At 30.4% G+C, this 27,618-nt stretch overlaps 1 protein-coding gene across 3 annotated transcripts in view; it reads left to right on the top strand.

Annotated features, from left to right (window-relative positions):
• LOC140057478 (C-Maf-inducing protein-like) overlaps positions 1–27,618 on the top strand; it is a 56,935-nt gene that overhangs the window by 15,362 nt on the left and 13,955 nt on the right. For all 3 annotated transcript variants that reach the window (XM_072103151.1, XM_072103150.1, XM_072103152.1), the window contains exons 4-12: positions 1,829–1,951; positions 3,023–3,112; positions 9,989–10,177; positions 14,637–14,728; positions 15,205–15,306; positions 21,984–22,106; positions 24,306–24,371; positions 25,564–25,590; positions 26,541–26,589. In XM_072103151.1, coding sequence (XP_071959252.1) covers positions 1,829–1,951; positions 3,023–3,112; positions 9,989–10,177; positions 14,637–14,728; positions 15,205–15,306; positions 21,984–22,106; positions 24,306–24,371; positions 25,564–25,590; positions 26,541–26,589 — 861 coding nt within the window. The remainder of the gene's footprint in view (positions 1–1,828; positions 1,952–3,022; positions 3,113–9,988; positions 10,178–14,636; positions 14,729–15,204; positions 15,307–21,983; positions 22,107–24,305; positions 24,372–25,563; positions 25,591–26,540; positions 26,590–27,618) is intronic.

Raw genomic sequence — 27,618 nt, 5'->3', positions numbered from 1 at the left:
TGATGTCATTTAATAGATGACATCATTGCGAAAACGATATTTAAATTGGAAAAATCTTTTGAATTAAAAAAAATCAGATACATTTTTTTTTTCATCATCACCCTACCTACAGTGACCATTAACATAGATTGGTTTCTATTGTTCGATAACAAATAATAATTTTTCTCTTTGGCACCTGGCAACTGCAATAAGATCATAGGATATATCCTGACTTATTTAGAAGGGTTAAAAAAAATGAATAATTGTAAACAAATATTTTGAATATCACATTTATTTGTAAACTTTTAATTTTGTTCATACAGTACAGAGTTTATGTCATTTTTTTCTGTTATTGTCTACAACCATCTATAGATTAATAACAAATATTTATAGATATTGAATCTACAGTACAAAGTTAAACATATTTTAAAGATTTAATTATTTTTTCTAATGATGTTCCACAACAAAAAACAATTCTCTTTAAATACAGTACATTTGGCAATCAGAACAGCTGCTGCAATAACATCCTATTAAGATATTAGATATATGACGTGTTTCTTGATGTCATCCAAAACCAATTTTTTAGATAAATAATTGTAAACGGATATTTTGTATACTTGTTTGTTTTTTACCTTTAATCTTTTATAGTTCATGTAGGGTCATTGTCAGTGTCATATATGTCCTGCTGCAGCTTGATATGCCTACCAGGCACTGACAATACAGGCACTACTGTATATAGACAATACTGTTTTATAACTGATTCACACATACTGTATTCAACACATTAGCACATTTTTCATGGTTATTTTTCCGAGAATCTAATAAAGTTATAATGCTTTATTCACATGCTAGTTTGTCATGGTGTAACATAATGTAGATATGTACAGACATTTGACTTTTATTCTTTATCTCATTTCAAACAACGAATCATCATAACTTACAGGATGGTACTATATGGCCCTGTTTCTGCTGCCAATCCCAAATATACCGTATAAATATACCGTATATATACTGTATATGAAATTCGTGCACCGTTTCCACTGCGCATACTTCATGGGTGGGCTGTAAAAAAGTTGGCTTTCATTACCCAAAATGCATTTTGTGAGACGGAAGTATGGATTGACCTAGAGTCTCGTGTAGTGAGGTTACATGACAAAAACAAAACAATGATGGTTTCTCAAAATGTCGTAGCATTGCTTTCTATTTTAAATCTAATGAGCAGAAGTGGCAACGAATTTACATCGCACAAACAATCTAGAAATGTAGAATGGGCAATCTCTTCTGTTGCCATGCAGTCTCCCCCCAACATTCGCTTCTCCCCACAATTTAATTGCAAAAATAGTTATTTCTTCAGTCCACAGTGATATTTTGATCTGTTGCTTGCTTATTATACACGTGTGTGTCAATGCAGCAGAAAAACCAAACAAACGCGTCACGCTCTGTTAGTTTTTGACCTCATGTCATGGGCCGGGCCACATACGGTATATTTTGAGTGCAGCAGAAACGGGGTACGAAATATACGGTATATTTTGGAATATACCGTATTATAATATCCACAAACGATGGGGATATTTATGCGGTATATATACAGTACCGCATATATATACGGGATATTTTTTATGAGACCCATTTCTGCTGCCAAAAAATATACCGTATATAAAATATACCGTACCGTACGGTATATTTTTGGCAGCAGAAACGGGGCCTATGAATCAAAGTTTAATCACTTTTTAATTACTTGAAGGATAATAAAGATTAGATGGGTTTTTAGTGAGCAGTTTGTTATGATATCACTAATTGAAATCTACTATAGATAGAATCATACAGTGTTATTTTTTAAATCTTCTAGGCATCAAATGTATACACCCGTGATCAATGGCTTCATTCAATACAATGGAAACGTGCTATCCACAGATTTAAGAAGCTGCTTTGTAACGCATCTCGTCCTGATGTTTTTATGCGTGAAGTCAAGGTATAGTAGTCTGAAATACAAACTCATAATGCTTGCTTCAACTTTATAAATCCATGGATGATTGATTGTTGCGTAGTCAAAATATTGTGTACACCGTGTACACAGGTATGGAAGGCAAGAATAAAACAAATTTGGCTTTTAAATTTATTATTTAAATAAAATCAATTACTTCATATAATTTATTTAATTAAATATAGCTTGATATTATCAACACAATACAAATATTTTATCCTCCATACTTTATTAAATACAAAATCCACATCAATATTGTATAATGATGATTGGAGAAGGTAGACAATATTTGTCTGTTAAAGAGCTACCAGCAAAATGTTTAGTGTCATTAAATTTAATTTCAGGAGACTACAAAAGTATATGAAATGACTATAATGTTGAAATGTTACAAACTTGCTAGTGATTATATTTCAGGAGAGGCGCCTTGTACCCATTGTCAGCTAAATACACTCTAATGGAATGTGTTAAAGGCACTTGTTACCATATAGACTTCTTTTCTCATCATGACCAATAATAACACTCTTGCATATTTTTGCATGAATCGAATATTCCTGATTCGTTGAGCATTTTATCACATTACAAAAAGTACAGTAAAGTAGATTCAGATATTAAGATACATTAGTCATCAATTCACGTTAATAAATTTGCCTAGTGGACCAGCTTAGACATGAACATGCTGTGGAACTACAGAACTGATAGAATATCCTCACATCTGAACGGCAACATTTAAACTTGTAGTATTATGATTTCCATTTAAATTCCCTAATATATTCCTTTGTTTTAAGTCACAGCGCATGTAGCATAAAAAAGAGTGGTGTACCGAGTCTACTCTGCACATTTTACTAGGTCAACTTCGAAATCCACTAAATCCAGATAGACGGTCATTTACTTGAACTTGATTAATGTGTTTCGTACGAGCACTCTTAAAAATGTCTTGTAATGAGACTAGTATTTAGAAAACATGAAAAATCCTATCATTGGTAATTTTAACTGATAGAAATTATGCAAGAAAATGTAATGATTTTGTATTGACTATATATATAATTTTGTTTTCTTTAGGCTATGATACAAATGACGCGTACCTCTCCTTTACAAGACCAAGAAGTATTCCAGGCACCATTGGATATTATTTCAGATCTTTTGTCGCAGGTAAGATGTTTGTCTCAAAGTTTTTTATCTTATTTATTTTGGGGAAAGGATAAAGGTGTACTGTTGATAATGATACTTGGTAAATGATCCTTCGTTCCTTTAGGGTAGGTACAGTAGGTTAACATTTTGAAGATAGAAACAAGGGTAGAGTAATTGTATACAGTATTTAACTGGGATGGGAGGATAACCTGTGTAGTTTTTCATTTAAAAAAATGAAAACAAGATAAGACTAAGAACACCTAAGCAATCAATAGATACAGTACTATAAGAGCTGCAACTTTCACAGAAAAAGAATTCAGAAATTTTACAGCTAGTTTAAGACATCAGCCTATCAACTTATCAGTTTATTTTCCCCTACCATACAGTTCTGTTAATTTCTATATCCACCCCACCTAACAGAGATTGTGCCTGAAAAATTGTTTAAGTATAAACTTCTCTGTGAATATTTTCACAATACTCTACTCACAATATTTATTTTATACAAATTTGATAAAAAAACAAAAAAACAAGATCAATCAATCAAATTTTCATATTGAAATGTACAGTACAAGGAAACACTGAAGTATTCCAAATGATATTGTTATTGATCAAGATAGGAAATCTGATTACGTGGAAATCATAGGAATCAATGAATTGCTTTGTTTTGAAATGTATGGGAAATTGTGACGTCTGTAATTATCCTTTTTTGCTTTTTCTTTTTTATAAATTGATTTTTACACCACATCAATGAAAGTGGGATATAAACATTAAGGAAAACCAAGCAAGTACTATTAATATGTTAATTTTTTCCCATGTCAGTTCATGATCATATAAGTAGGTCTTCTACATCTCTGGCTGCTCTTGAAACTGAACACCATTGTTATTGTTTCCTTTACTTTTACTACTTCATAAATCACATGATTCTAATATGCTAGCATTTTTAAATTACTGTACCATACTGTAATTGAAGAGCTCATTGTACAGATTTTTTTTCACTCTCAATTGAACATTTTGAGCTTCTTCGTTCAATGACTTTTTCTATTCAACGAACATGTTTTTAATTGTTTTCTTTACTCCTTTTCACCTGTCCATATTAATGATTTCAATGAAAGATAGGATAATGTAGAAGTACAGGTGTGTACATTCAATTTGAACTAGTCTATAATTATTACAATAATCAGTACCGTATACACACTAGATGTCATGTCCATCATTGTAATAATCTTCATGTGTTTTCATTTTATCGCAAGGTTCATAGAAATTTTTACTTATACTATGTACACACTTTTCTTTATATTTCAAACATTGTACACTACATATTATAGGCCTACTGTAGTCTGGTGTTTTCTTGTTGAATTAATTGTCTTTTGTTTTATTGAATCTGTTAACAAATCAGAGAAGAACCAGAATTTTTGCTGAAAAGTTGCGGTTCGTCCATTGTTTTTCCTTCACTTAAAGATGTATTTCCCCCAAAACATGAAAAATGAAGAATAATTATTAAATCAGACTTTCAATAGGTTATTTTGTAGTTTTAATAAAGTTAATCCCTTCGTAAAAAAAACAACAAAAAAAATAATGTTTTCTCATATAAAATGACAAAATAAATGGTCAAATTCAACCAAAAACCTGACAGCCAATTTGACTATGTTTTGCTTTAAATCACAGTTTGTTCAGGTAAATACATTTTTTTTTAGATTCAATTTTTGTTCAAAGTGGATAACTGTTATATGACATTAAAATGGCATATAAAACAAACAAATTTTAACTGTTTAAAAAATACGCAATGATCGCAATAGGCTTATGTATAATTTTTTTTTTTAATGCAGTTTGCGACCTTTTATTACGGGAAAAAAAACGTAGGGATTGTGTCTTTACTTCTACTTCAGGAGACATTTTTTCATCTTTTGTGGAAAAAGAAAAAGTACCCCCTGTTGAAATATTCTTGCTATGAGACTATATTTTACCAGTGTTATCTTGGACACTGCATCCAATTGATTTGATTGATAATGGTATACCAATACCATTGAAGAAAAACACAATTTGACAAGGGAGTTTGTCAAGTCAATATACTGATATGAACCTGAAATTAGTTAATAATATAGTTTATTATTTTGCACTTGAACTTGTCAAATTCACTTGTTTAATATACTGTAGCTTTCATATGAATTTAGATCACTCAAATATCAAACATCCTATCTATCAAGTAATCATATTATGTGACATGCTAAATTTATGGTGTTTGATCTGGTCAGCTTCAGCCGATTCAATGACACAAAAAATCAATTTCCAATCTATTTTTAATTCATTGTGTAAATTAACATTCTAACAGAAAGATACTGATTTTCCCTTTGTTATGAGATCTTGCTATTTTCAATACCTTCATCTTATGAAAGTCTGTGATTGCATTAAAAAGCTAAAATTTCATTTATTATTTCAATAGCATGATTAATAATTAATAATTACTTTTTAATAACAAATTTCAAATATTTGTCTTGCATCATGCATGGAAATTTAATCAGTTCATTATTTTCGTAGAATTTTGATTTTAAAAACTGATAAAAGCTATGATAATTTGCAGCATTGAAAGATTAAGCTAGTCATTAGGTAAAATAAAGCATAGCTTCTGATTGACAATTTTTATAATCTTCTATTAATTCTATAGCAATAACCTTTGAATCATTGTTATCTACCCTACTGTATGTTTTTATCAGAAGGTGAATTTGATATTAATAATTAATGTCATCTAATAGCGCTTACACAAAGTCTCTAAGCGCTTCACATTATTACCCCGGTCATTTCTGAATCAGACATGTGTGGAAACATACAATTAAAATAATACATTTTTCTACTATACTAATTGTCAAAAATTGTCATCAATATTTTAGATTAATTGTGTTCTTTTGATGAACGTCTACAGTACTAGAAATTCGACATAGAAGAAAGATTAATTATATACACATTAATGTTTACTGTAAACCATAATTTAAAATGTTTTTTTTTTTATTCCTCTGACTGGGTCCATGCTGAACATAGTTATCTCTAGTTTATACTAATTCTTGTTTTAATGAGGGGACATTCTTATAAAGAGGCATGAGGTCTATGTTCATTCCAGGTGTCCTGGTTTGCAGTTTTAGATACAAATCTATCATAAATTTTCAAAAAATCAGTTTATAAACTGCAGTTTGTTACCTTAAATTAGATTTTTAAAATGTCTTTATTTTAGTATAAGATTGCCAAGAGTCCGAGTGTGATATTGTGGACCTTGTTCTTTAAAGGACAACTTTACCAAGAACCATATTTTGACAACGTAGGATGTAGATTTGCGAGATTTACGGTTTCGCCACACTCACTCACTGTACAGTCATTGTCGTAAATTGCTGTGACGTCATGTGTGCATAGCAAGTCTACCTCATGAGTTTTCTCTGTTATTGGTCACCATGAAATGCTATATCAGTGTAAATGGTAAATACGGCTACAGGCTAGTGAAAAGCACATTATTTTTAAAGTAGAACACAAAGTGGAATGGTAAGAAAGAGTTCTGGCAGGGATAAGGAGCACAAAAGAGCTTGTGCAGTGACAGATCCATGAATATCGGATGATGTTGGACACCAGAGATAGATCTGAAGGAGGAAGAGGGTTGCAAGCTCCAAATATAGGAAGATGTAAACACCTACAGAAGTAGACCCTCTCAATGTAGAAAATATGATCAACTGGAACATGGCTTTAACCCAAAAATACGTAGTTAACATAAATGTTTTAATTGACATATCAAGTGTGTATACACTACACGATTCAGTAATGTTTATGTTGGTTCGATGGGGTTTGCTATGGTTTTTTATAGGTTTTCTGAGGTTTACTGTGTTTAGTAATACCCGAACATACTGTACAATATAACATTCTTTATTATAACATACATGAGGTTGTTTCGTGTTTGTAATACAGTGTATTCTTTTTTGTTTATTTCTAATGCCTGTATGCACTACTAGTAAAGAGAGTTTGACATTTAGAACTTGGTTATGTAGCATGAGGATGACATGAAAAGATGCTGTATGCTGATTCACTTTAATAGAGAAAAAGGAAATATTACTTGATTGCTGATATCCAAAGTCCTCCCAGGTACTAATAAATTGCGCTGGCTCTCCTTGTTTTTTCCAGGTCATCTCATCATCGTCATTGCAATATACTCTTGGAACAAATGAATTTTGTTCTTCTTCAAACATGCATCGATCACATTGAAAAGATGATTAATAATGGGATTAAAAACAATCTGACTAAAGGGAGCTTCAGAGAAACATTGATTAGATGTATAAATTAGTCTATTAATTTGACACATTGTCACTTTGTGTGGGCGTGTAACAGTACATGGGACGGATTAAGATAAAGCGGACATGTTGTATGTAGCAACATATTTTACTTATGAACCGATATTAACAAGTATCAAGTATAAGTATCAAGTATAATCTTTATTCGTTCCCACAAGGAGAAAATTACATTGCTCGTCTTCAAATACATCATAATTACAATATATAAAATAACATGACAATACAAAAATACCTATTTTAAAAACTCACAACAAGAACATATTATTACATATTATTTCATGGTGCTCATCTGGATGAATTCCGCTTATGTAATAAAGTTAAACTATAAAAAATAGTTATAAAGAATAATAGTATATTCTATGGATGTATACTGTGTAGTTCATAATTTTAGTAATTTAGTAATTTTAGTAATTTTTTAGTAATTGCCCAAAGTAAAGAGAACTTGGCTTTTATTGTCATGTCAAACATGCATTTTCACATTCAGAAGAGTAAATGAAGTGTTGAGAAACAACAAATGTGTCTTGCAATGTAACAGTTTTGAATCCAGAAATATAATAAACATGTACCTTATTAAGGCTTGTTGGAGCTGTGCTGATTTTATGACTATGGTTTCCTGTGCCATGGCATACTACCTACAGTATATTTCCTTTTGTTATCAGTATTGCAATACAATGATAACAACATATCAGATACTGTAAAGTGTAAGATAATATTTTATAATGATGTGATATTATTCCAACTAAAGAATTGTTTGAGGAAACCAATATGTGATAACCAATAACATAAGTTTTTCCTTACAATATGTATTTTGTTTATATTACGATGATATTATAAATTGTACAAAATTGCAACTTTAAAGAAACATTTGGTTGTATAGATCGATTGTGAAATTTTAGGTTATTGTTTGTATTGAACATAATGGCACATCATGTATTATTCATCAATGCTCATTTTGTTTGTCATTGCCCATATTGCAGATATTCTAGACAGTCCTGCCTTCCCCTAAAAAAAAAACAGAATTTACTTTTGAAATATATTGCAATTGTAAAAATGACATTCAGATTGAAGTTGAACAAAAGCCTAAAGAATATTGCAGATTTACTATACAAAAATGGATCATAAAATCAATTTACAGTATCAAGTTATTTGCACTTAGATTATTAGATAAAAGTAATATAAATGTAAGTTAAAAGTTATTTTAAATACAAATTTTAGAAGAACACGGTACATTAAAAAACAAAATAACTGCGATTCCGGTTTTAAAATCTTATGCTGAGTTATATTATGTGGTGTTCAATTGAAATGAACACAAGATCTAAGCAGTGAAGAGAACAATGGATGGATTGGCTGTTTATAAGATTTTGAACTTCTACTGAACCGTCTACAAGATTAATATTAAATTAAAAACAAATTTAGTTCCTCAACCTATTCTGTCTAGTCATTGCTTACCATACAGTGATGTAATCATGAATATTTACTTAATTAAACTCTTGTTGAATTAAAATACAACTGGTAAATTTTTGTCATTTCCTGATCAAAATATTTGGGGAACAATATGTTTTGTGCAGTATATACACTAAATACAGTATATTAACTCCTTTTTCACTTACTTACATACAATATATTTACCATTTTTAATGATCTTTAAAACTCTAATGAAGGTGGTTATGTCTGTCTCAACTCGAATATTTCCACCGAGTACTCGTCTGGGGCTTAATCAGCATTCTTAAAGATTTTTCCATTTATCTTAACATTCTGCAGCATGACTGTAATCCATGCGGGAGAAGTAAATCGTTATTGGCCAAAACCACTGATGTATCAAATCAGCACATTAAATCTGCCACTTTCTGCTAATTAGCAATGAGTGATCGACCAGTTCTTGTATTTACTTTGTATATTCAAACTCTCAATTTGTTTTAAATATAAACATGAAATAAAATGAATTCCAGATATATTTTATCTTTAAACTGTTGTTATTGGCCGCCATGGTAAATGCTAAATGTTTCCTTCAGAATTTTTTTGCTTTCATATCCAATCCATAGACTACAGTGCATTCATCTTATTCCTGGAATTAGTCTGAAAATCTGAATTAAAGAATCAAGCCCACAAATTAGATTAACTTTGCCGCACTTCTTTCCAAGTACAGTATTATGTAATTATTAATAAGAGTAATATCAAAATGTGATGAATATGTTTAAATTTGATTTATTCAGTGTTCACTGTTAACAAATAATATGCATTTAAATTTTCTTTGAAAAATAACATGATTTTTTTTTTATTGACAATTAAACCAAAAATAATTTAATTTTAATATAATACAAACTCAGAAAAAGTGAGGCAAAGCCATTATGTTTTAGTATTAAATATCATCATAAACCATAATTACAGGTTAGAATAAATTGGATATTGAATATTATCAAACTTCATATTATATGAATTTTCAATTGTACAACCATAATTTATGACATCATGAATACAAATTTACTTACATTTTTTCAATGTGTGGGAATTGAATGCAAGTACAATTATATTATAGTATTATTATTACATCACATTGAATGTTTGTTTTATACAGAATGATGATATATTGAAAAATGTATCCCACGAAAGCATCATCACGGCTGTGGCACCGCTGTTGGAAGACAGTCAACTTCCACCAGAAATCTGCCTTTTCTTCAGTAAACACTGTCGAAATTCACCACGTTCATCGGTTGTGATAGATCTGTTTACGCCAGTTGTACATCGCATTCTGAAACATAATATGGTAATGTACTTTCATTATATAAACTGGCTATTGTTATACTTTTATCTATTTTTTTATCATGTACATTGTTTCCTTGAGGAAACCAAATTTCAAGTTGTGTAATCATTTTACAATAAAGTTTTGTATCTGGTATCTTAGGGCCTGTTTCTGCTGCAACTGCTCAAAATACGGTATAAAAATACGGTATAAAATACGGTATTTTTTATACCGTATTTTTTAGTACCCCGTTTCTGCTAACAATACTTCTTGGGTGGTCATGTTAAATTTCATCTTTTTTACCCAAATTGCCATTCATTTATTTGATCGATAATTAAAAGTCGCAATAAAGGAAGTTTTACGTCTCACTTTCAACAGCCTAGCCCTAGTGATAGATATGTTGTGAGAGCACAGAAAACATCGTAATGGGGACAATTAATTCGTTCCCTCCCCGAGTTATTGTATTTTGCAATGTTGTACTGCTTTCGCAGGCTTTTCAGCTTTGAGTTTACTTGCTTTGGAGACAAGTCTATTCCATACTCCTGCTTTATTTTTTTAGAAATGTCTTTATAAATGTGGTTGTCCCTTTTATTACCTTTTAGTTGGCCAGACATTTTAGCTTCCCCACACAAATTTATTTAGTAAAACTGTGACGTCTTCGCTCCACATTTTCGCCGAATATATATATATACACGTGTGTAAAACAGCTGACAGCGACAGAAAATAAAAACACGAATGTTGACCTTTTGTCATGTAAAAAAAAAATATGGTATTTTTTATTGGCAGCAGAAACGGGTACAAAAAATACGGTATAAATTTGTAAATACCGTATTTTATCCACAAATTTTGTGGGAAAATACGGTATACAAAATACGGTATATTTTTTATGAGCGCAGTTTCTGCTGCCAAAAATATACCGTATATATACGGTATTCAAAAAATACCGTATAATATACGGTATTTAGTTGGCAGCAGAAACAGGACCTTATACTCAGTTAGGGGAAACATAGATGGGATCACATTTCTAATCTTATGAATCCTTTGTTCAAACTATAGACCAGCAGTGAAAGTTCTAGAAAATGTGCATTAATGTGATTATTTTTGGTCCCAATCTTCGGGAAATTTCATTTACTGTTTCTGCTTTTTTTTCCTTTTGTTTTGTTTTTTTGGGTGGAGACAACGAACTCCCTATAAAAAAGAACCCCCTATAAAAAAAAACCCGACCTTGAAGTTTTTTGGTTGAATGGTTCATAAATAAGTACGGTAAGGGTCTGTTTCTGCTGTGAGCATGTATAGACTTGATTGAATTAATTATCGTCATTTTCTTGGAAGCATAACAGTCATGCATCCAAAAGCAAATCTCCTTCAACAAATATCCTACAGGTAATTGGTATTTCACTTCCTACGCAAGAATTATCTTTAAAAATGTAAAATTTTTAAGTAAAACATTATAATATGTCATTCCTATCTGTTAAATGCCAGATAATTTATATTCCTTCTACAAAAGTCCTATGGCAATTTTGTTTACAATACATTTTAAAAATTGTAATCTACTGATTTTTTACAGGTACCTGTAGTGCATGTCTCCTCTGCAATTTAATTTAAGTTAAATATATCAATTATGGGTCACATTTAGACAAAGCCTACTACCCCTTTAGCTTAGACATCCCTTTAGCTTAGACATCCCTCTAGCTTAGACATCCCTTTAGCTTAGACATCCCCTTTAACTTAGACCCAATATGTCATAAAATATTATGTGAACATAATGATATAACGAATTTGCAAAGTACAAGTAAAGTGCTGCAAGCAGATCAAGTAAACAAAATATCTTCCAAGAATTACGCATTGTACAATTGTTGCCTGCAATATTTGATATCACCCACAGAGAGCGAAAGCGGTAAACTTGCCTCGGTCATCTGTTTTGTAGACAAGTACATTAACCGACACGTCAACAAACACAACAGTTCTTACAGAACTATATGTGGCGTACCGCAATCTATCAAATTATTAACATTCAGAATCTTACTATATATTTCTATTGTTAACATGCTGTTTGTAAATTTGATTATTCAGTATTCAAACCGGTTCATCCTTTAACAAACAATTACCTAAAGTAACTAATAGACAGAATATTAAAGAATTCCTATATTGACATGAAGACAACATATGCATATACATCGTTGCTAATTACAATATACCACAGTACTTCTAAATTACTATGAAACGAAAGACACACTCGGAAATAAATTTAAGAGCAAAGCCGATTCATTGACCTCCATAATAATTATATTATTCTGAAACAACATTTACGAGAAACAAGATGTGAGTGGACAACCTTCTTTGATGTTTTCACATTTAGCCTAATAAACATGCGTAAACTAGATCAAAGCGATAAAAAAATAAACAAACATGGCATTTAGTATTCACTTCACTATAATTATAAGTCATATCCGTGTTATCTACATATCTGTATGCTTTATGCAAACAGAAACTGTAATTGTAAGTATAGTAATTGTAATATCATCTTTAGTGTTACCTTACACTATTTTTTGTTTGTACATATTTTTGTGTAAATGTAAATTACTCTCTAATTATTTTGAAATTATATTTATTGATGTTCTGTCTGAACCACTTGGGAAATGAATGAAAAAATAGATAATTTTGCTTAAATGTGAATATTATTTCATGCATTACAAAATACAATCAATTCCTTCATTTCAGAAAAATTAAAAAAAGAAAAAGCAAATTCACAAACTCTCAAGCTTAAATTATATAGAATACTTCTCCATCTACAATACATTGTTTAGTTTAAACGGTGTATGATGTACTGAAGTGGGCAGTTAACCAATTCACCAATTAGATTGCGCAATTTATATTAAAGTTGGGCATACAATACTACCACTGCCAGTTTATTATAGTACAAAATTAAGTGCAGAACTCTTTCATACATTTGGAAACAGTATAGTGTTTATATTTCACACACCTTTTGGATGTCAACTGTCTAATTTAACTGATCAGCCTACAGTAGTGTTATCCTACTCACTGCTCACTCACTGTATCTTTTGAAAGATAATGAAAATATAGTTAATAGAATTAAACAATAAAAAGATCTTCTGTGAAGATTGGTTCTTTTGTTTCATGCCTAGCTTAACTGGGTAAACCGACAATAGCCCTCTTTCTTACTGAGAATTAAATTAATAGTATGCATTTTTCAAAAGAGGCTATAAATAAAAGGTGAATTTAAACATTTCTTTCGGAAAACACATTAACTGATTGCTTACTAGTTCATTAGTCCAGAGTGTTTTTGTTCAACACAGTACATTAGAAAAAGAGAGTTTTAATACACAATTATAATTACCTTATAAGCGGACTAAAGATGATAACACGTGTCTGTCTCGCCCTCGGTAAAACCATGGATTTTATTAAAGAAAGTAACTGATTGTACTGTACAATGAACGGCTTTTTTAAAATGCAACAATTGCAGCCATTTTGAAACCCATGTGAATGTTTGAATACTTATATTATATATTATAACTTTACTGCAAGTAATTTCCAATATCCATTTCTTATCCATTATATGATATTATACTGCCTATAATGAAAAAACAGAAATAAAATTTGTCTTTTGAAAGATTTTACTGTAGACCTTATTTAAATATGAAAGTGTATTTGAAGGCCATGTGTTATATCACTGGTATATGTATTACATAAAATTTCTTTCTAAGCGAACTTACAGTACATTTCGAAACCTATCAGGTTTCATTCTCAACTGGCGTTTCATCGTCTAGCGTTGTTATATCACTGGTATATGTTTATTCAATTATACATCAAAATACATTACAAACAAAATATAAATTACATATTCATAACATTATAACAACAGAAAAAACAAAACGTGTTTCAATTGCACTTTATGACTACAAAAGAAGATTGCTATCAAAATTTAATTTATTAATTAACTCATACCAATGATAAAGGACTAGTCTTGTGACGCACAGTGTTACAACTATATCATACGAATCCTATATCAGAATTGCGAGTATTACTATACAGTATTATGAATGTTGATTTTTATATCATTTAGAATGACTTAAAGATGTATGTCCCCCAAAAACATGAAAAATGAAGATTAATTAAATCGGACTTTAAATATCTTATTTTGTAGTTTTAATAAAGTTAATCCCTTCCGTAGAAAAAAAACGAAAAAAAATAATGTTTTCACTTGTAAAATGACAAAATAAATGGTTAAAATTCAACCAAAAATCCATTGGCTGGCAGCCAATTTGACCATTTTTTGCTTTAAATTACATTTTTTCAGCATTTTTTTATCAAAGTGGATAACTATTACGTTACATTAAAATGGAATATTCAACAAAACACTTTTTAAGAATTATTTTGTTCATCTTTAATGGACATTGTATAAACAACTTGTCTTATAACTCAGTACTATATATCATTGTTTCTTTTGTTTTTTTATTGACAGAATCCAAGATTACAAACATTTGTTAGAGATTATGTTCTTGCTGTTGGCTGTAAGAACGATGCTGAGAGTGCAATACAAACATTCGTTGCCAGGTAAGATATATTAGCCGCTCTCTATGTTTGCAACATATTAATGAACAAAAGTCATGAATTATTCATGATTTTAAAAATCAGAATTATTCGCATTAACAGCGTTTTATCTCACAATTGTTTCTTTACTCCACTCACTAAGCATCAAATGAGACTTTATTTATAAGCACGTTATAGTTTCTTCATCCTGTATTGTCGCATTCCTTGCTGTTAACATTTTCAAATGTTAAAAACCATCTATTCTCTCTGTAAATACATAAAAACTTAGAAAATACGTCATGAATTATTCATGTGCACAAAAACCTGCATTGATTAAAGGGATGTCATTAATCCATTATACTCAAGCATGGGATTATATTCAGTCATATGTGATATTAATTTTATAAATAATCAGTCAGACCAATTTGCAATATATTATTTTTAATATTTGACCTTTTTTACGTTAGAAAATTTTCCAATTGTATTAATTTTTTTTTTAGCATGCATGGTCCTGCGAGTGACTGTCCACATCCACGCGTTCTGCCGAACCTTGTTTCTATGTGCCTAGCATCTATAGCAATGTACTATCAAGAAACCAAGGCGTATGTATTATATTTTATTGTGGATACAATTCTTTTTATGAATGAGGGTACGTTTATTGTAAATACATAATATAAAAATAACGCTTAAAAAAGAACGACGTTTCGACTCCATCATGGGGTCATTATCAAGTCCAATGAATAAAATATAAAACAACAACTAATTGACAGGATGTTAGACAATACGTCTTTTGTTATTTAAACTTTGACCCTTGGCTTGTGCTTTTTAATTAGTTGTTGTTTTATATTTTATTCATTGGACTTGATAATGACCCCATGATGGAGTCGAAACGTCGTTCTTTTTTAAGCGTTATTTTTATATTATGAATTCTTTTTATTTTTCCATGTGATTCATTAGTGGAAAAAACAACAAGAAACACAAAAAGCCAAACTAGACTTCTTTTATTTTGGAATCTTGTTTGAAAATAAACTTAATTTTGTATAATTTATTACATTTTAAAAAAAAGTATGAATTCTGAGTACAATATCCTCTCTTCTCACTTGTTCTAAATGTTTTGTATACATTAGGATATGGAGGTATAATTAGGCCATGTATCAATTATATATTGAAATATATCATTTATTTTAATTCATTACACTAAACACCATTGAAAAACAATGAACACCATTAGTAACTAGTAGTAACTAAATAGAACTAGTGGTTCCTAATTAAGATGAACATAATATAAATAAATATTTTTAATGTTATACAGTAGTTTGTTAACAGTAAACATCATATTAGCATTAAACTGTTATTTTGTTTGAAAGTGTAAACTAATTGTTGTTATTCCATTCATGGATTCAGTTATTTATAAAATATTTATGATAATTATCTTGGATAGCAAAGATGCTAGCTATATCAGTAAATTGATCTTATTGACGTCAGTAATAATGAAAATTGTCAATTAATGAAATACCACAATTGTGTTTACATGATTTGTAACGCATACAAATATATCATATTACAAGAATTGTGTAATCAAGTGTTTGGGGCAGTTACCTAAATTAGATGATCTTGAATTCATAAATTTATTCATAATAATAATTGGATATTCATTTTCCTCATTTTCCTCATAATTTATATTTCAAATACAATTTATGTTTTACTCAGAACACTGATGGAGGAGTTCTGCGTCATAGTAACAATGTCAATTACTGATTGTTTAGTATTAGTATTTTTCATATGATGTAAAATTCACAACAGATTTTCATAATTTATAACTTATATGTACTAATAGTTATACATAATGATAATATTAATGACGACTACTACTACTACTAATAATACTATTACTATTATTAGTATGCATCATCATTATTTTTATAAGTTACTTATAAAATTTAGAGAAGAGAATTAAGCTATGGTAATGAGGAAGTTTTCACATTTTTGGGGGGTTTTTTTCTTTCGTCTTTTGCAATAGTTAAAGTACCTTTATTTAATTTTTTTTTTTTTATTTTGGTTCATATACAAATTCAAACAATTATCAAAATAGAGTAATAATACATTGCAATTAATAAAAAATAATATACAGTAGTACTATACAGTAAGTATAACATTGTTAAATCTTGTTTGTAATTTAAAATATTAGCCTATTACATTACCACTTGCACAAAAGCTGTATACCAGTCTCACAGTGAATGTACCCTAAAATACTGACTATCATGTGATTCAAATAATTCAATATTCACAATTAATAAGTCTACTATAGAGACCTATGGAATACTAAATTGCCAAATATATACTGAGGCGTAATAATGTCGCCCCTCCTCATGACATATTTTAATTACATAACGTATGTAAACAAACAATTTTATAATCAATCACAAGAAAATCAATTTAACAATCACATGACGGCACAAGTCAATTGTCAGTGAACAAGGACATAATACAAAGCATTCTTGAACGTTAATAGAATCATTTTGTGAGTTTGGACTTGAATGTAAAAAAATGTTATATTTTAATATTTACACTACTGTAGGTGGTTTCATTACATTGGGCTATGTACACTCTAAATTGCTGTTTAATGTCTCTAAAGCCTCTCTATTATTCAAGCTGTAATAAAGAAGAAAGATACAAGGCTTTAAGTACAGTTTTATACTTTGTACTTTATATTATGAGTTATCAATGATAATTATATTAAAAGGGAACAGCTTTATTATACTGTACTAAAACTGAGTTAATTACAAAGACGATTATTACACATGTGATATAGTGCTAACTACAGTAGATAGAAGAAACAAATTAAGCATCTCTTGGGACAGGTTGAAAGTTATTATCATTTGTGAATTGTAACATATCCACAATGTCTAATTGGTAGAGGGAATTAAAGTAAATACTGCTCGCTAAATCTGTGACGATTCTGTTATCAGGTGTAGGCGGATATTACAAATAATCTATCACATTTAGGGATTTTAAGGCAATATGTTCACATGACGTATTAACATACAGTACAACGCTGCTAGCAAATTATAAACTGCAGAGAAAACGAGGATGTTCAAACACAGTTTTAATTGGTAGAGAGAATAAATAGTACTAGCTAATTTTGTGATGGGTACTGCACCCCTATTATCAGGTTTATAGGTATAGACAATAATACAAATAAGAAATCACATTCTAGGATTTAAGGCAATATAATTCCCCTTTCACACCAAAACTCCGGAGTGATCTCCGGAGACACCCCGGGGTTTATGACCATTCAAAACATCGAGAAACTCAGGAGGTACCCCTTTCACACCAACCTAGCAACACCGGGGTTTATGAAATAAAATTGTAAATGTCGCCCTCTATTTTGTTTATTTATATAGCGACGATCATTAGAATCATTTTAATTAATAATATTTTTAATTTAATAAAGTAAAGTAATATAATGTTTTATTGATACTACTTATTATTTTCTAGACCCGCTATATATTTTGTACAAATATTTAAAGTATTTTGAAATAAAACTAAAGCAATGAGTGATCATGTGAGGATGACCTTTTGACCTAAAACTCCGGAGTTTTGATGTTGGTACCTTTCACACCAAAACACAGAGGTGTCCCCGCAATTCGCTCTCCGGAGAATGTTCAGCTGTTGAACCCCGCAGTTTTAAACTCCGGAGTTGCTTGATTTTACCTTTCACACCAAAACAACTCTGGAGTGTCTCCGGAGATTTGCTTTTGGTGTGAAAGGGGTATGAGAGTCTCTTTCTGCCAAAGCTGAACAATATCACAAAATGCACAAATAACAATAGGCCTACAGGTCTCAAAGATTCTCAAATTTGAAAACTAAAATAAATATAGTAGTATTATTAATTTTTCAACCTTGACTCGGTAATCTCTATGGGATTCGTCAAATCACAACCTATTAATTGGTCTCTGTATACCTAGGCCTACTGTACAACCTACAGAATAACTCGCAATACCTTTACCAAGTGTTTGAAGGCAAGCAACCCAGTAATTTAAATGGGCAAATTGTATTATTTTTTTATTTTTTTTAACCAAAATTAATAATAGTGATTGCATCTGTATCCTTTTGGTGGTTTATTGATATTCAAAATTATTTTTTCTTATTTTTTTTTTTTTTTTTTATTCTTTATATCAAACCAACAGTGTAAAACACCAATAACAGGTTGAAAATAAAAGCTAAACTATAAAATATGAGCCAATATAATATATACAAATGAAAAAGAAAATTTAAATAATTTCATTAATAATACATTTAAATTGAGAAAAATTACAGTTAAAAATATCTAAAGAATTATTTTTTTAAATACAAGAATTGTACAATGACGAGAGTCTACAGAAAATACCATTTTTACAAACATTGACACGAGAAAATTTAACATGAAGAAAGGGTTTACTACGAAGATTACGAACAGGAACATTAAAATAAAACAACGAAACAAGATCACAATCAAACTTAGAAGTAAGACATTTATACAGGAAGTGCAAGTCCTGTCTTGCTCTCCTAGATGTCGGGGAAACAATAGGAGGCAGGTTGGCTGCTGGGCCGACAAAGCGCAAGAACTTGTTATGGGTCCGATCAATTCTGGAGGCTTGAGAAGCAGAGAGTGAATTGTAAATAATTGAACAGAAATTAAAAGATGGTTGGACGAGGGAAAGATAAAGCGCACGTTTGGTGTATGGAGAAAAATGTTTGCAATTGCGCCACATCAGCCCAAGCAGCCTATTGGCCTTTCTGACAACATGATCAACGTGTGAAATAAATGTCAGTTTACGGTCGATGAAAATGCCGAGGTCCCGGTAAGAGTTTACACTTTCAAGGACTTCTTCTTGAACTGAGTAAGCGAAAATAATAGGTTTTTTCTTAAGAGAGCAAGACAGGACTTTGCATTTCTCGGACTTCAGGGACATTTTCCAGTCGGAAACCCACGTACCGAGTCTTTCCAGATCTGCCTGAAGTGCAACGGAGTCCTCAGTAGTGGTAATAATTTTGTAAATCTTGAGGTCGTCAGCGAACATAAGACAGTTGGAATTTTGAAAGAGATTTGGTATTTCATTAACAAATTATGCAGTTTTATAAAATTATAGGTTCGTTATATAAATAATATTCATCTTTTTGAAATTATCTTCAATCTGTAGTGATTATACACATGATTTCCATATGCTATTTTGTTTTTTATATATAGTTTGTATAAATTATATGAGAAATAAGCTACATGTTGCAATTTGTTTAATGTTTTCATGAATAAATACTAAAAGCATGCATCTGAAAACGATAACTTCCTGATCCAGCTGTTTTCTGGAATAATATGTTTATCGGAAATTTTCACCAAATAAAGAAAATAAATAAACGTCACAGAAATATTGTTAGCACATATTCACGGATAGCACAATTCTTCTTGGAATTCTAGCAGGCATTTTGATGCAAACAGGACTTTAACAATAAGAATACAAATGTCATTGTCATACATTTTTGTTAAAAGCTTTCTCATTTTAACAAATTTTGTATGTTATAGTTCAAATTAATCCCTTGGACATAACATTACTATAGTAATTTTACAATACTGTATCAGATGTAGTAGAAAAGTATACATTTCTTTTACAATCTTTTTGTTGAATAATGTAAAAGAATTATTATTATATCAGCCACCAACATCCACAGCATTGTCATATTTTTTCCAATAATTAACATTTATAGTTTGGAAATATTATTACTAATTGTTTGAGCCTATTTATGTTGCAAGGAAATATTATTTGTGACTCGGCCATTTAGTAGAAATACCTTGTGCTGTATTTTATAAAAGTATTTGACTAAAAGTATATAATATAACTGTTTTAGGAGTTTATTTATATAAAACCATGGAGGTATGAAAATATTTTTTTACCTCCATGATAAAACTAGGTTTATGTTGCTCAGTACACAGAAATGCCTATGTGATTTCCAGATAAGAACAACTCTACTCCACTCAGCTGTAAATGAATACCTGTTTTAACACAAAGGAAGGGAGGAGAAGGTGGTGTGAAAAGATATATCTCTCTTAATATTATGTTTTGTATTATTAAAAGTCAATTGTATATTTACCCTAAATATTACAATGCATAATAAATCACTATTTTAAGAGTTCCGGTACTACTGTATGAATCAATGAAAGGTTGAGATCCTTGGTAATTTCTTAGTAATGATCAAGCTTTTTACGTCTGAATTTGTAAACTTAAAGGACTTATCTTTACCAATATAATGGTAACCCTACTGTACAATTGTATAGGTTTAATTGAGTAGTCACACAATTTAGTGATCAGAATGTAATGAGAATTTTTGTTATGTTATTTTGAATCTGGATCTAGATTTTTGAACAATTACCTTATACAAGGTACCTGGGAGTATAGTATTTGACTGTAAGCTTAAATGGACTGATCATGTTGACCATATAGTTAAGAAGTTAAATACAAGGCTGTACTGCCTGAGGAAACTCGGTTCGTTTGGAGTAAAGCTGGATATTTGTAAAATGTTTTACTCATCAGTGATGTTATCTATTTGGGGTTATTGTATGTTGGGCTGGGCTGGGAATATCAGTAAAGGGGATAAAGACCGAATTGAAAAGGTGCTGGGTAGAGCGGGGAAAGTAATTGGTTCGTCTGTGCAAACGCTCGACTCTTTCTACAGCGAACGTCTTGCCGATGTGTTCCATACTATATTGGAAGACACCAACCATCCTCTTCATAAGGACATTATCGGCTCCGTTATCGTTAGAAGTGGTAGGATGAGGACGGTGAATGCGCATACGGACCGTTACAAGTACTCGTTCTACCCAGCTGGGATAAAGCATTATAACAAAACATTTGTTAGATAGTCCCCGTTATATTTATATTTATTTTAGGCAAGCCAAGGTTTATGAGCACTGTAATTTCCATTATTATTTTGGACAATAAATGAATCTGTATCTGTATACAAGTCTAAGCTCTTAACTCGAAAAAGAAATATTCTTTAAAAAACAAAAAGGTGTGCAGTAAAGTAATAGTAAATACAACTAATGTAAGAAGGTCCCATTGGTTGTGTCTTTTAAGCAAGTATACAAATAGTGTACTTTACCTGGTAATATTAAATTAAAGCATCTACTGCAAAATTATGGATGTATGTTCCACAAATGTTTAATTAAAGAAAGACCATATGTGAGACTTTTGTGCATGAAATGCTATATTTTAAAGGCATATTATTTTAACTTTATTTTTCATAGGTGCACACTTTCTTATGGCCTTACCAATGAGATGAATATGGAGGATAGTGACTCATCTTCAGATGATGGCAGCTTACAGCAAGAAGATAAACTCATCTGTTTCTTAACGTTGTTGAAAGCAACGTGAGTATTCCCTTTATGTTTATTTGCTTCTTGTTAAATTACTTTTGCTCATCATGTTGAATATTATAATACTGTTTCTACCGATGATCCCATTTATATTAACTAACTGAATAGATGTGAAGGATTGAACTACAAATTAACAAGACTCTGGGCTCCAGTACCATGTGGACCTCTTTTCTTCTGGTATACAGTAGTTGTGGTACTACTTTTCCAAATTGTCAAAAAATCTATGTAATTATGGATCATCCACTCTCCAATCCAATCTCCTTCCACCCAAACCCCTTGCATCAAACCTGGCTGTTTAATTTATTATAATTGTGTTATCAATTTTCCCAACGAATAAAGACATTCGAGAAAAAATAACAAGAAAAGAATACAGTATGTACCTACCTATTCCCTTGCTAGATAATCAACCTACTGTAATCTATAAATTTACGTAAGGGCAAAATTCGGAAAATCGCGCGTTATTTCTAGAATGTTTATTCGATGGTATATAAAGTTGGTTAGAATCTCGGTACTGATTTTAACCACCTGATGTAACCATGTTTACTAATTAAATTTAGTTAGATAATTAGTTATTAACAATTAAAACGAATTTAGGTTCAACGATTTGCCCCAAATAGGGGTGTTTTCCGATCGTGGTATACACTGTCTAATGGATGTCCTCATGAAAAATACATGCACTCAATAATACGAGGATACTTCGCATTTTTCTATCTCCTCCTACGATAATTGTTTTTAATAGCTTAAAACTGGTTGAACAGCTCGAGTACAGTATCATAATGTTGAAGACAGGCCGATTTTCTTTAAAAAATACTATTTTGATAGATTTAATATACGTTTATACAAATGTATTGATTTGCGATGAATGGAACATTCCAAATTATTTGGTTTTACCATGCTTGCATACCTCCATGGTTTCACACAAGTAGGTAAATTTATGGGCCCTTGGAGAATAAACATAAATAGTATTGTAATGCTATACAATACTGTAAATAGGTATTAACCACTTTAGATCGCCATTTGAATCGCAAATTTCTTATTGTTTGTGTTGGTACTGTTAGATATAATATAAACAAAAATACTAATAAACTTTTATTACTGTGAGTGTGGGTAGCCCTAATTTTAGATTATAAACACATAATAATATAATACTCTATTACTTACAGTTGCTTCTCAACGTTTGTATTAATTAATAATTACAAAAAATATAAACGTCGTAGTGGTGTATCGTTACATGTACTTTACTATTTCAATCGACTATGACAGTGACAATTTTAACAGTTATTAAATCGGAAATGTTTTACTCTATTTAGTGGTATATTATTTATAGGCCTATAAAAAAAATATTTTGCTACTTAGTGGATAATAAAGAAATATAAAGAATATATTAAAAAATTGTTCGTCTTTGTATCTATCCTCATCCCCAACCCTCAACTCTAATGTTAGATACAAAACACAAATTGGGTTTGTTTAAATGAGTCAAAATCAAACATTTTGACTCATTTTGTGACAAGATTCTCTTTTGGAAGTAATTCGCAGGGTGCTAATTTTGGTACACTACATAAATCATTGTGTCTATTTATTTGTTTCTGTAAACGACAATGTTTTTTAGTCAATTCATGCGGTACGTATATTTGAAATCGCCAGTTTTTTTACGCTGAAATTACTATGTATTCGAGAACCATGTGTGGGCACGACCTAGATGGTACGCGAGCGAAGCGAGCGTTCCATCTAGTACTTAAACAATTAACCTTACCCCTAACAGTCAACCTAACATCTTAACAATTAACATAACCTATAAATAATCAAATTATACAATGATCAGTACAGTACAATAACCCCTTGAAAGAAAATAATGTCAAAGCACTTGTTTGTGCTGACTGGTTATATGAATCCATATAAACTATTATTGTATCTATATTTAGTTTTTAACTTAAATATGACTTGTGAGTTTCATCAACTGTTGATTTATGTCTAGTGTAATAGGAATTTATACATAAATCAAAGTCATTTTAATAACCATAAATGTAAGATTATCTATATTTGTTTTATATACAAGATCTAAATCTGTCTTTGCATGACTTTTGCAATGCTTAATTTAAACACAAGACTATTTGTTTTTCTAATCTTTGTTATAAGTACAAAGTATGTAACTGTCTATTGCTAAAGATATATTATGTTTCTTTTCTTTTATAGAGCTGATTATGAAGACTGGCTACCAAATTTATCTGGAATGCTGCTACCTATTCCCGTCCCAAAAGCGTAAGTTGATAGCAAATCTTACAATTAATTACCACTTAAACCCTGATAGAGGAAGTTTTTCCTCTACGGTCCTGTCATGTCCTTTCAATCACTGCCCCTATTTTCTATCCATTAGGTATATGTAAAGTTGTGAGGGGGTAGAAAGGGCACATAGGAAAATGATGTACACCCAGACATGGTTTTGAGGTTATTTATCTTTTTACAACAAGCCAGAGAACAACTATGAATTACTGTCTCCCTTCATTAATTTTAAAATTGTCTCAATCCAAATAATTTAGGTCCTAAAAATGTCTCTATGTAAATTCAGCATTGATTGTAGTTTAATAATTTTATGTTTTTGATAGAGTACCAGGAAGTGAACCTTTGCAGCCCATCCATTTTAAACCCTATCTATCGAATAATAAACTGTTGTTGAAAAAATAGAAAAAAATCTCTTCATAAAAAGCAATATATCACTATATGTTATATCTGTATGAAATTATTACTGTACAATTATATTCTTTAAGATTTATAGAGCAAAGAATATGTTAAAAATATTACACGTAATTGTATCTATAGAAATAACAATAAATCTCTCTTTAATTATTTTGTTCACATCTATTGAGTAATATCATGGAGTAAAGTCTTTACTCCATGGTAACATTCATATCCTAAAGCAAGGTCACATTATAATTAGCGTTGTAACAACGAACATACTTAACACTTTTATTACACTGTGTTGTCACTGATCGAAGCGAAAATGCGGGAATGAATTTGATTGGTTGGACTCATCAACATCGTTGATGCATGTATCTTAAATGTCATATACATTTGTACCTTGAGCTTTTGTAATGAACAAAAGGTCAGTGTTGTATAAATGGTTCAACTAATCTTTTCCCCACCTATAGAGTTATAATATGCCATATAAAGCTGTGTCTATATCAAACTGATATCAAACAAAAAAATATGGACATGATGATGTCATATCACTACCATATTTAAGCATATATTACTTCCATATTTGGGTACATCACACTTTTTTTGTCAAACTAGTTTGAATAACAGACAGAATTGTAGACAGAGCTTTATGATAACGCAGTAAAAGTTTCAACCCCTATAACTATATATATGTTTCCATATACAAATTATAATCCTGAACTGCTATGTGGTTGTATTTATGTTAATTCCTTGTTTTGTTTCTTTTTCCTTACAGATCCCTTAGTGATTCACGATTAACCAAGTAAGTTGTTTGAAAATGTACAGGAACAATTTATTTATAACTCCTGATTGATAATCAGCTCACACATTAATCAAATAAATGAATTCTTGTATATCGCCACGCCAATCATACAGTAGATCATGATCATGGCACTGTGTACACCTATGTCATGGACATTTTTCAACTACATGCTTCTTCCTCATTTATAGAATAAAATAGCAAAATGCTTTTATTTATTTCAAGAACCACAGGAGTACCAGTATTATGAATGTATTAAGGCCTGGCAATTAGTTCATTAGTTCATTGTTATTAAATATGTCTATATTTCAGTAATAATTAAAATTTCATCAACATACAGTCAACTCTCCCATATCGAAACAAATTTAAGCTATAGCCTTGAAAGTTTTAGAAATATTCTGAATGAATTTGGAACTTTGTTTAGAAGGGTTGTGGCACCGCGATGTTATGATGTCATTTGTTGACCTAATGATGAGTACTACACATGTGCATAGAAATATACGGTGTACAAAATCGTACTCAATGTTTCTTGTTCAAATAATATAGTAGCCAAATGCTATGAGGAAGTCAAATGAAATTTGTATTTGCAATTAAAGTTGCAGTTGAATAAACTGTGTTAATTATTGTGAACTATGATAAAGGCCCTTTCACACCTTATCAATAGTGAATTGTGATGAACATTGTCAATTTGTGATGATAAGTAATATTCCTAGATTTTGTTGATACCCTTATGGCAAATGGTTTATTCTCAAAGCAAGACGGTCATTTGCTGAAAATGTTAGAGGCATTTTTTATTATTGTTACATGATGATTCCAAGAAATTAATCAACAGCACGGATGTTAATTCTCTTTCTTGTAGCGCTGCCATCACATAATCACTCACCTGTTTTATTACACATTTGCATTTGTGCCTACTAATCAAATATTGTAAACAATTTATTTTCCTTTCTTAGAAATTTTGAATATATTATGAGGAAGTTTGTTCAAGATAGTAGATGCGAGGTAACCATTTTTTCCTTTAATAAATACATTTTTAAATTGTGTGTTGTGCATTAATAGTATCATTTCATTAATATTAAATTACAGGCACAGCATGAGTGTACTCAAGTCATTCTCCATTCCTCTTTTATTTTAAAGATTGTTCCCTCTTGTAAAAGGATTGAATCATATTTACTGTATCTGAAAAAACTGTAATAATTAAAACAAAAAATAGACACATTTTCTGTCAGGCCATGGGTTTTTTGGTTAAATATAAAACTATAATATTGGGGTTTTTTTCTAAGTGAATAACTGCAAAATGACCTATTCAAATTCTGATATTAATCTTCATTTGTCATGTTTCTTTAGCTATTACTGGTATCTAGTTTTACCACAACCTTATATTTTGACTTTTAATTATGTTTTAATCATGCTATCCAATATACGCCAGCTGAGAACAATAGTATTATTGAAAGCTACAAAGCTATACCAGTATTAATCATGTTGTAAATGTTCATATTGAAGATGCCTGAAGCGGCCATCAGTTGCTGTATTAATAGATCTATGTTTGCCAATTTCCTAATGGATTGAAAGAAAATTCATGTCTAAACAGTGTTAGTTTAATGAGTGTGTCTTTATTTCAAATTAAATCAAATTTAATGTTTCATATCTCCATAATCATAATAATATTTTACCTGTACAGTAAATATTTTCTTGTCATAAGATCATTATCATATGCATAGAAAGACAGATTTTTCCAATACAGAGTCAATCAGAACTGTGTCAATGTGTATCGGATATTACTCAGTAGTCTCAGAGTCTTACCTGACTGCTCATTTCCATAAAATACATTATAAAAATCTCTAATCTTTTATTAACTAATTTTAAAGGCTATGGAACTTTTGAAATTACTACAGAAATTTGGTTAGATTGAAGGATTTCCTTTTTTAATCAAAACTTATTATAATATGTAAAAAAGTTTATTTCAAAAGTAACGTTTTTTCCTCAATAATCTATTTCATTACAGTTTATATTTTCAAAATGTTCTTTCAT

This window comes from Antedon mediterranea, chromosome 8 (assembly GCF_964355755.1).
Source record: "Antedon mediterranea chromosome 8, ecAntMedi1.1, whole genome shotgun sequence".
Lineage (NCBI taxonomy): Eukaryota > Metazoa > Echinodermata > Crinoidea > Comatulida > Antedonidae > Antedon > Antedon mediterranea.
The sequence above is the reverse complement of the archived record's forward strand: the minus strand, read 5'-3'. Positions and strand labels throughout refer to the sequence as shown.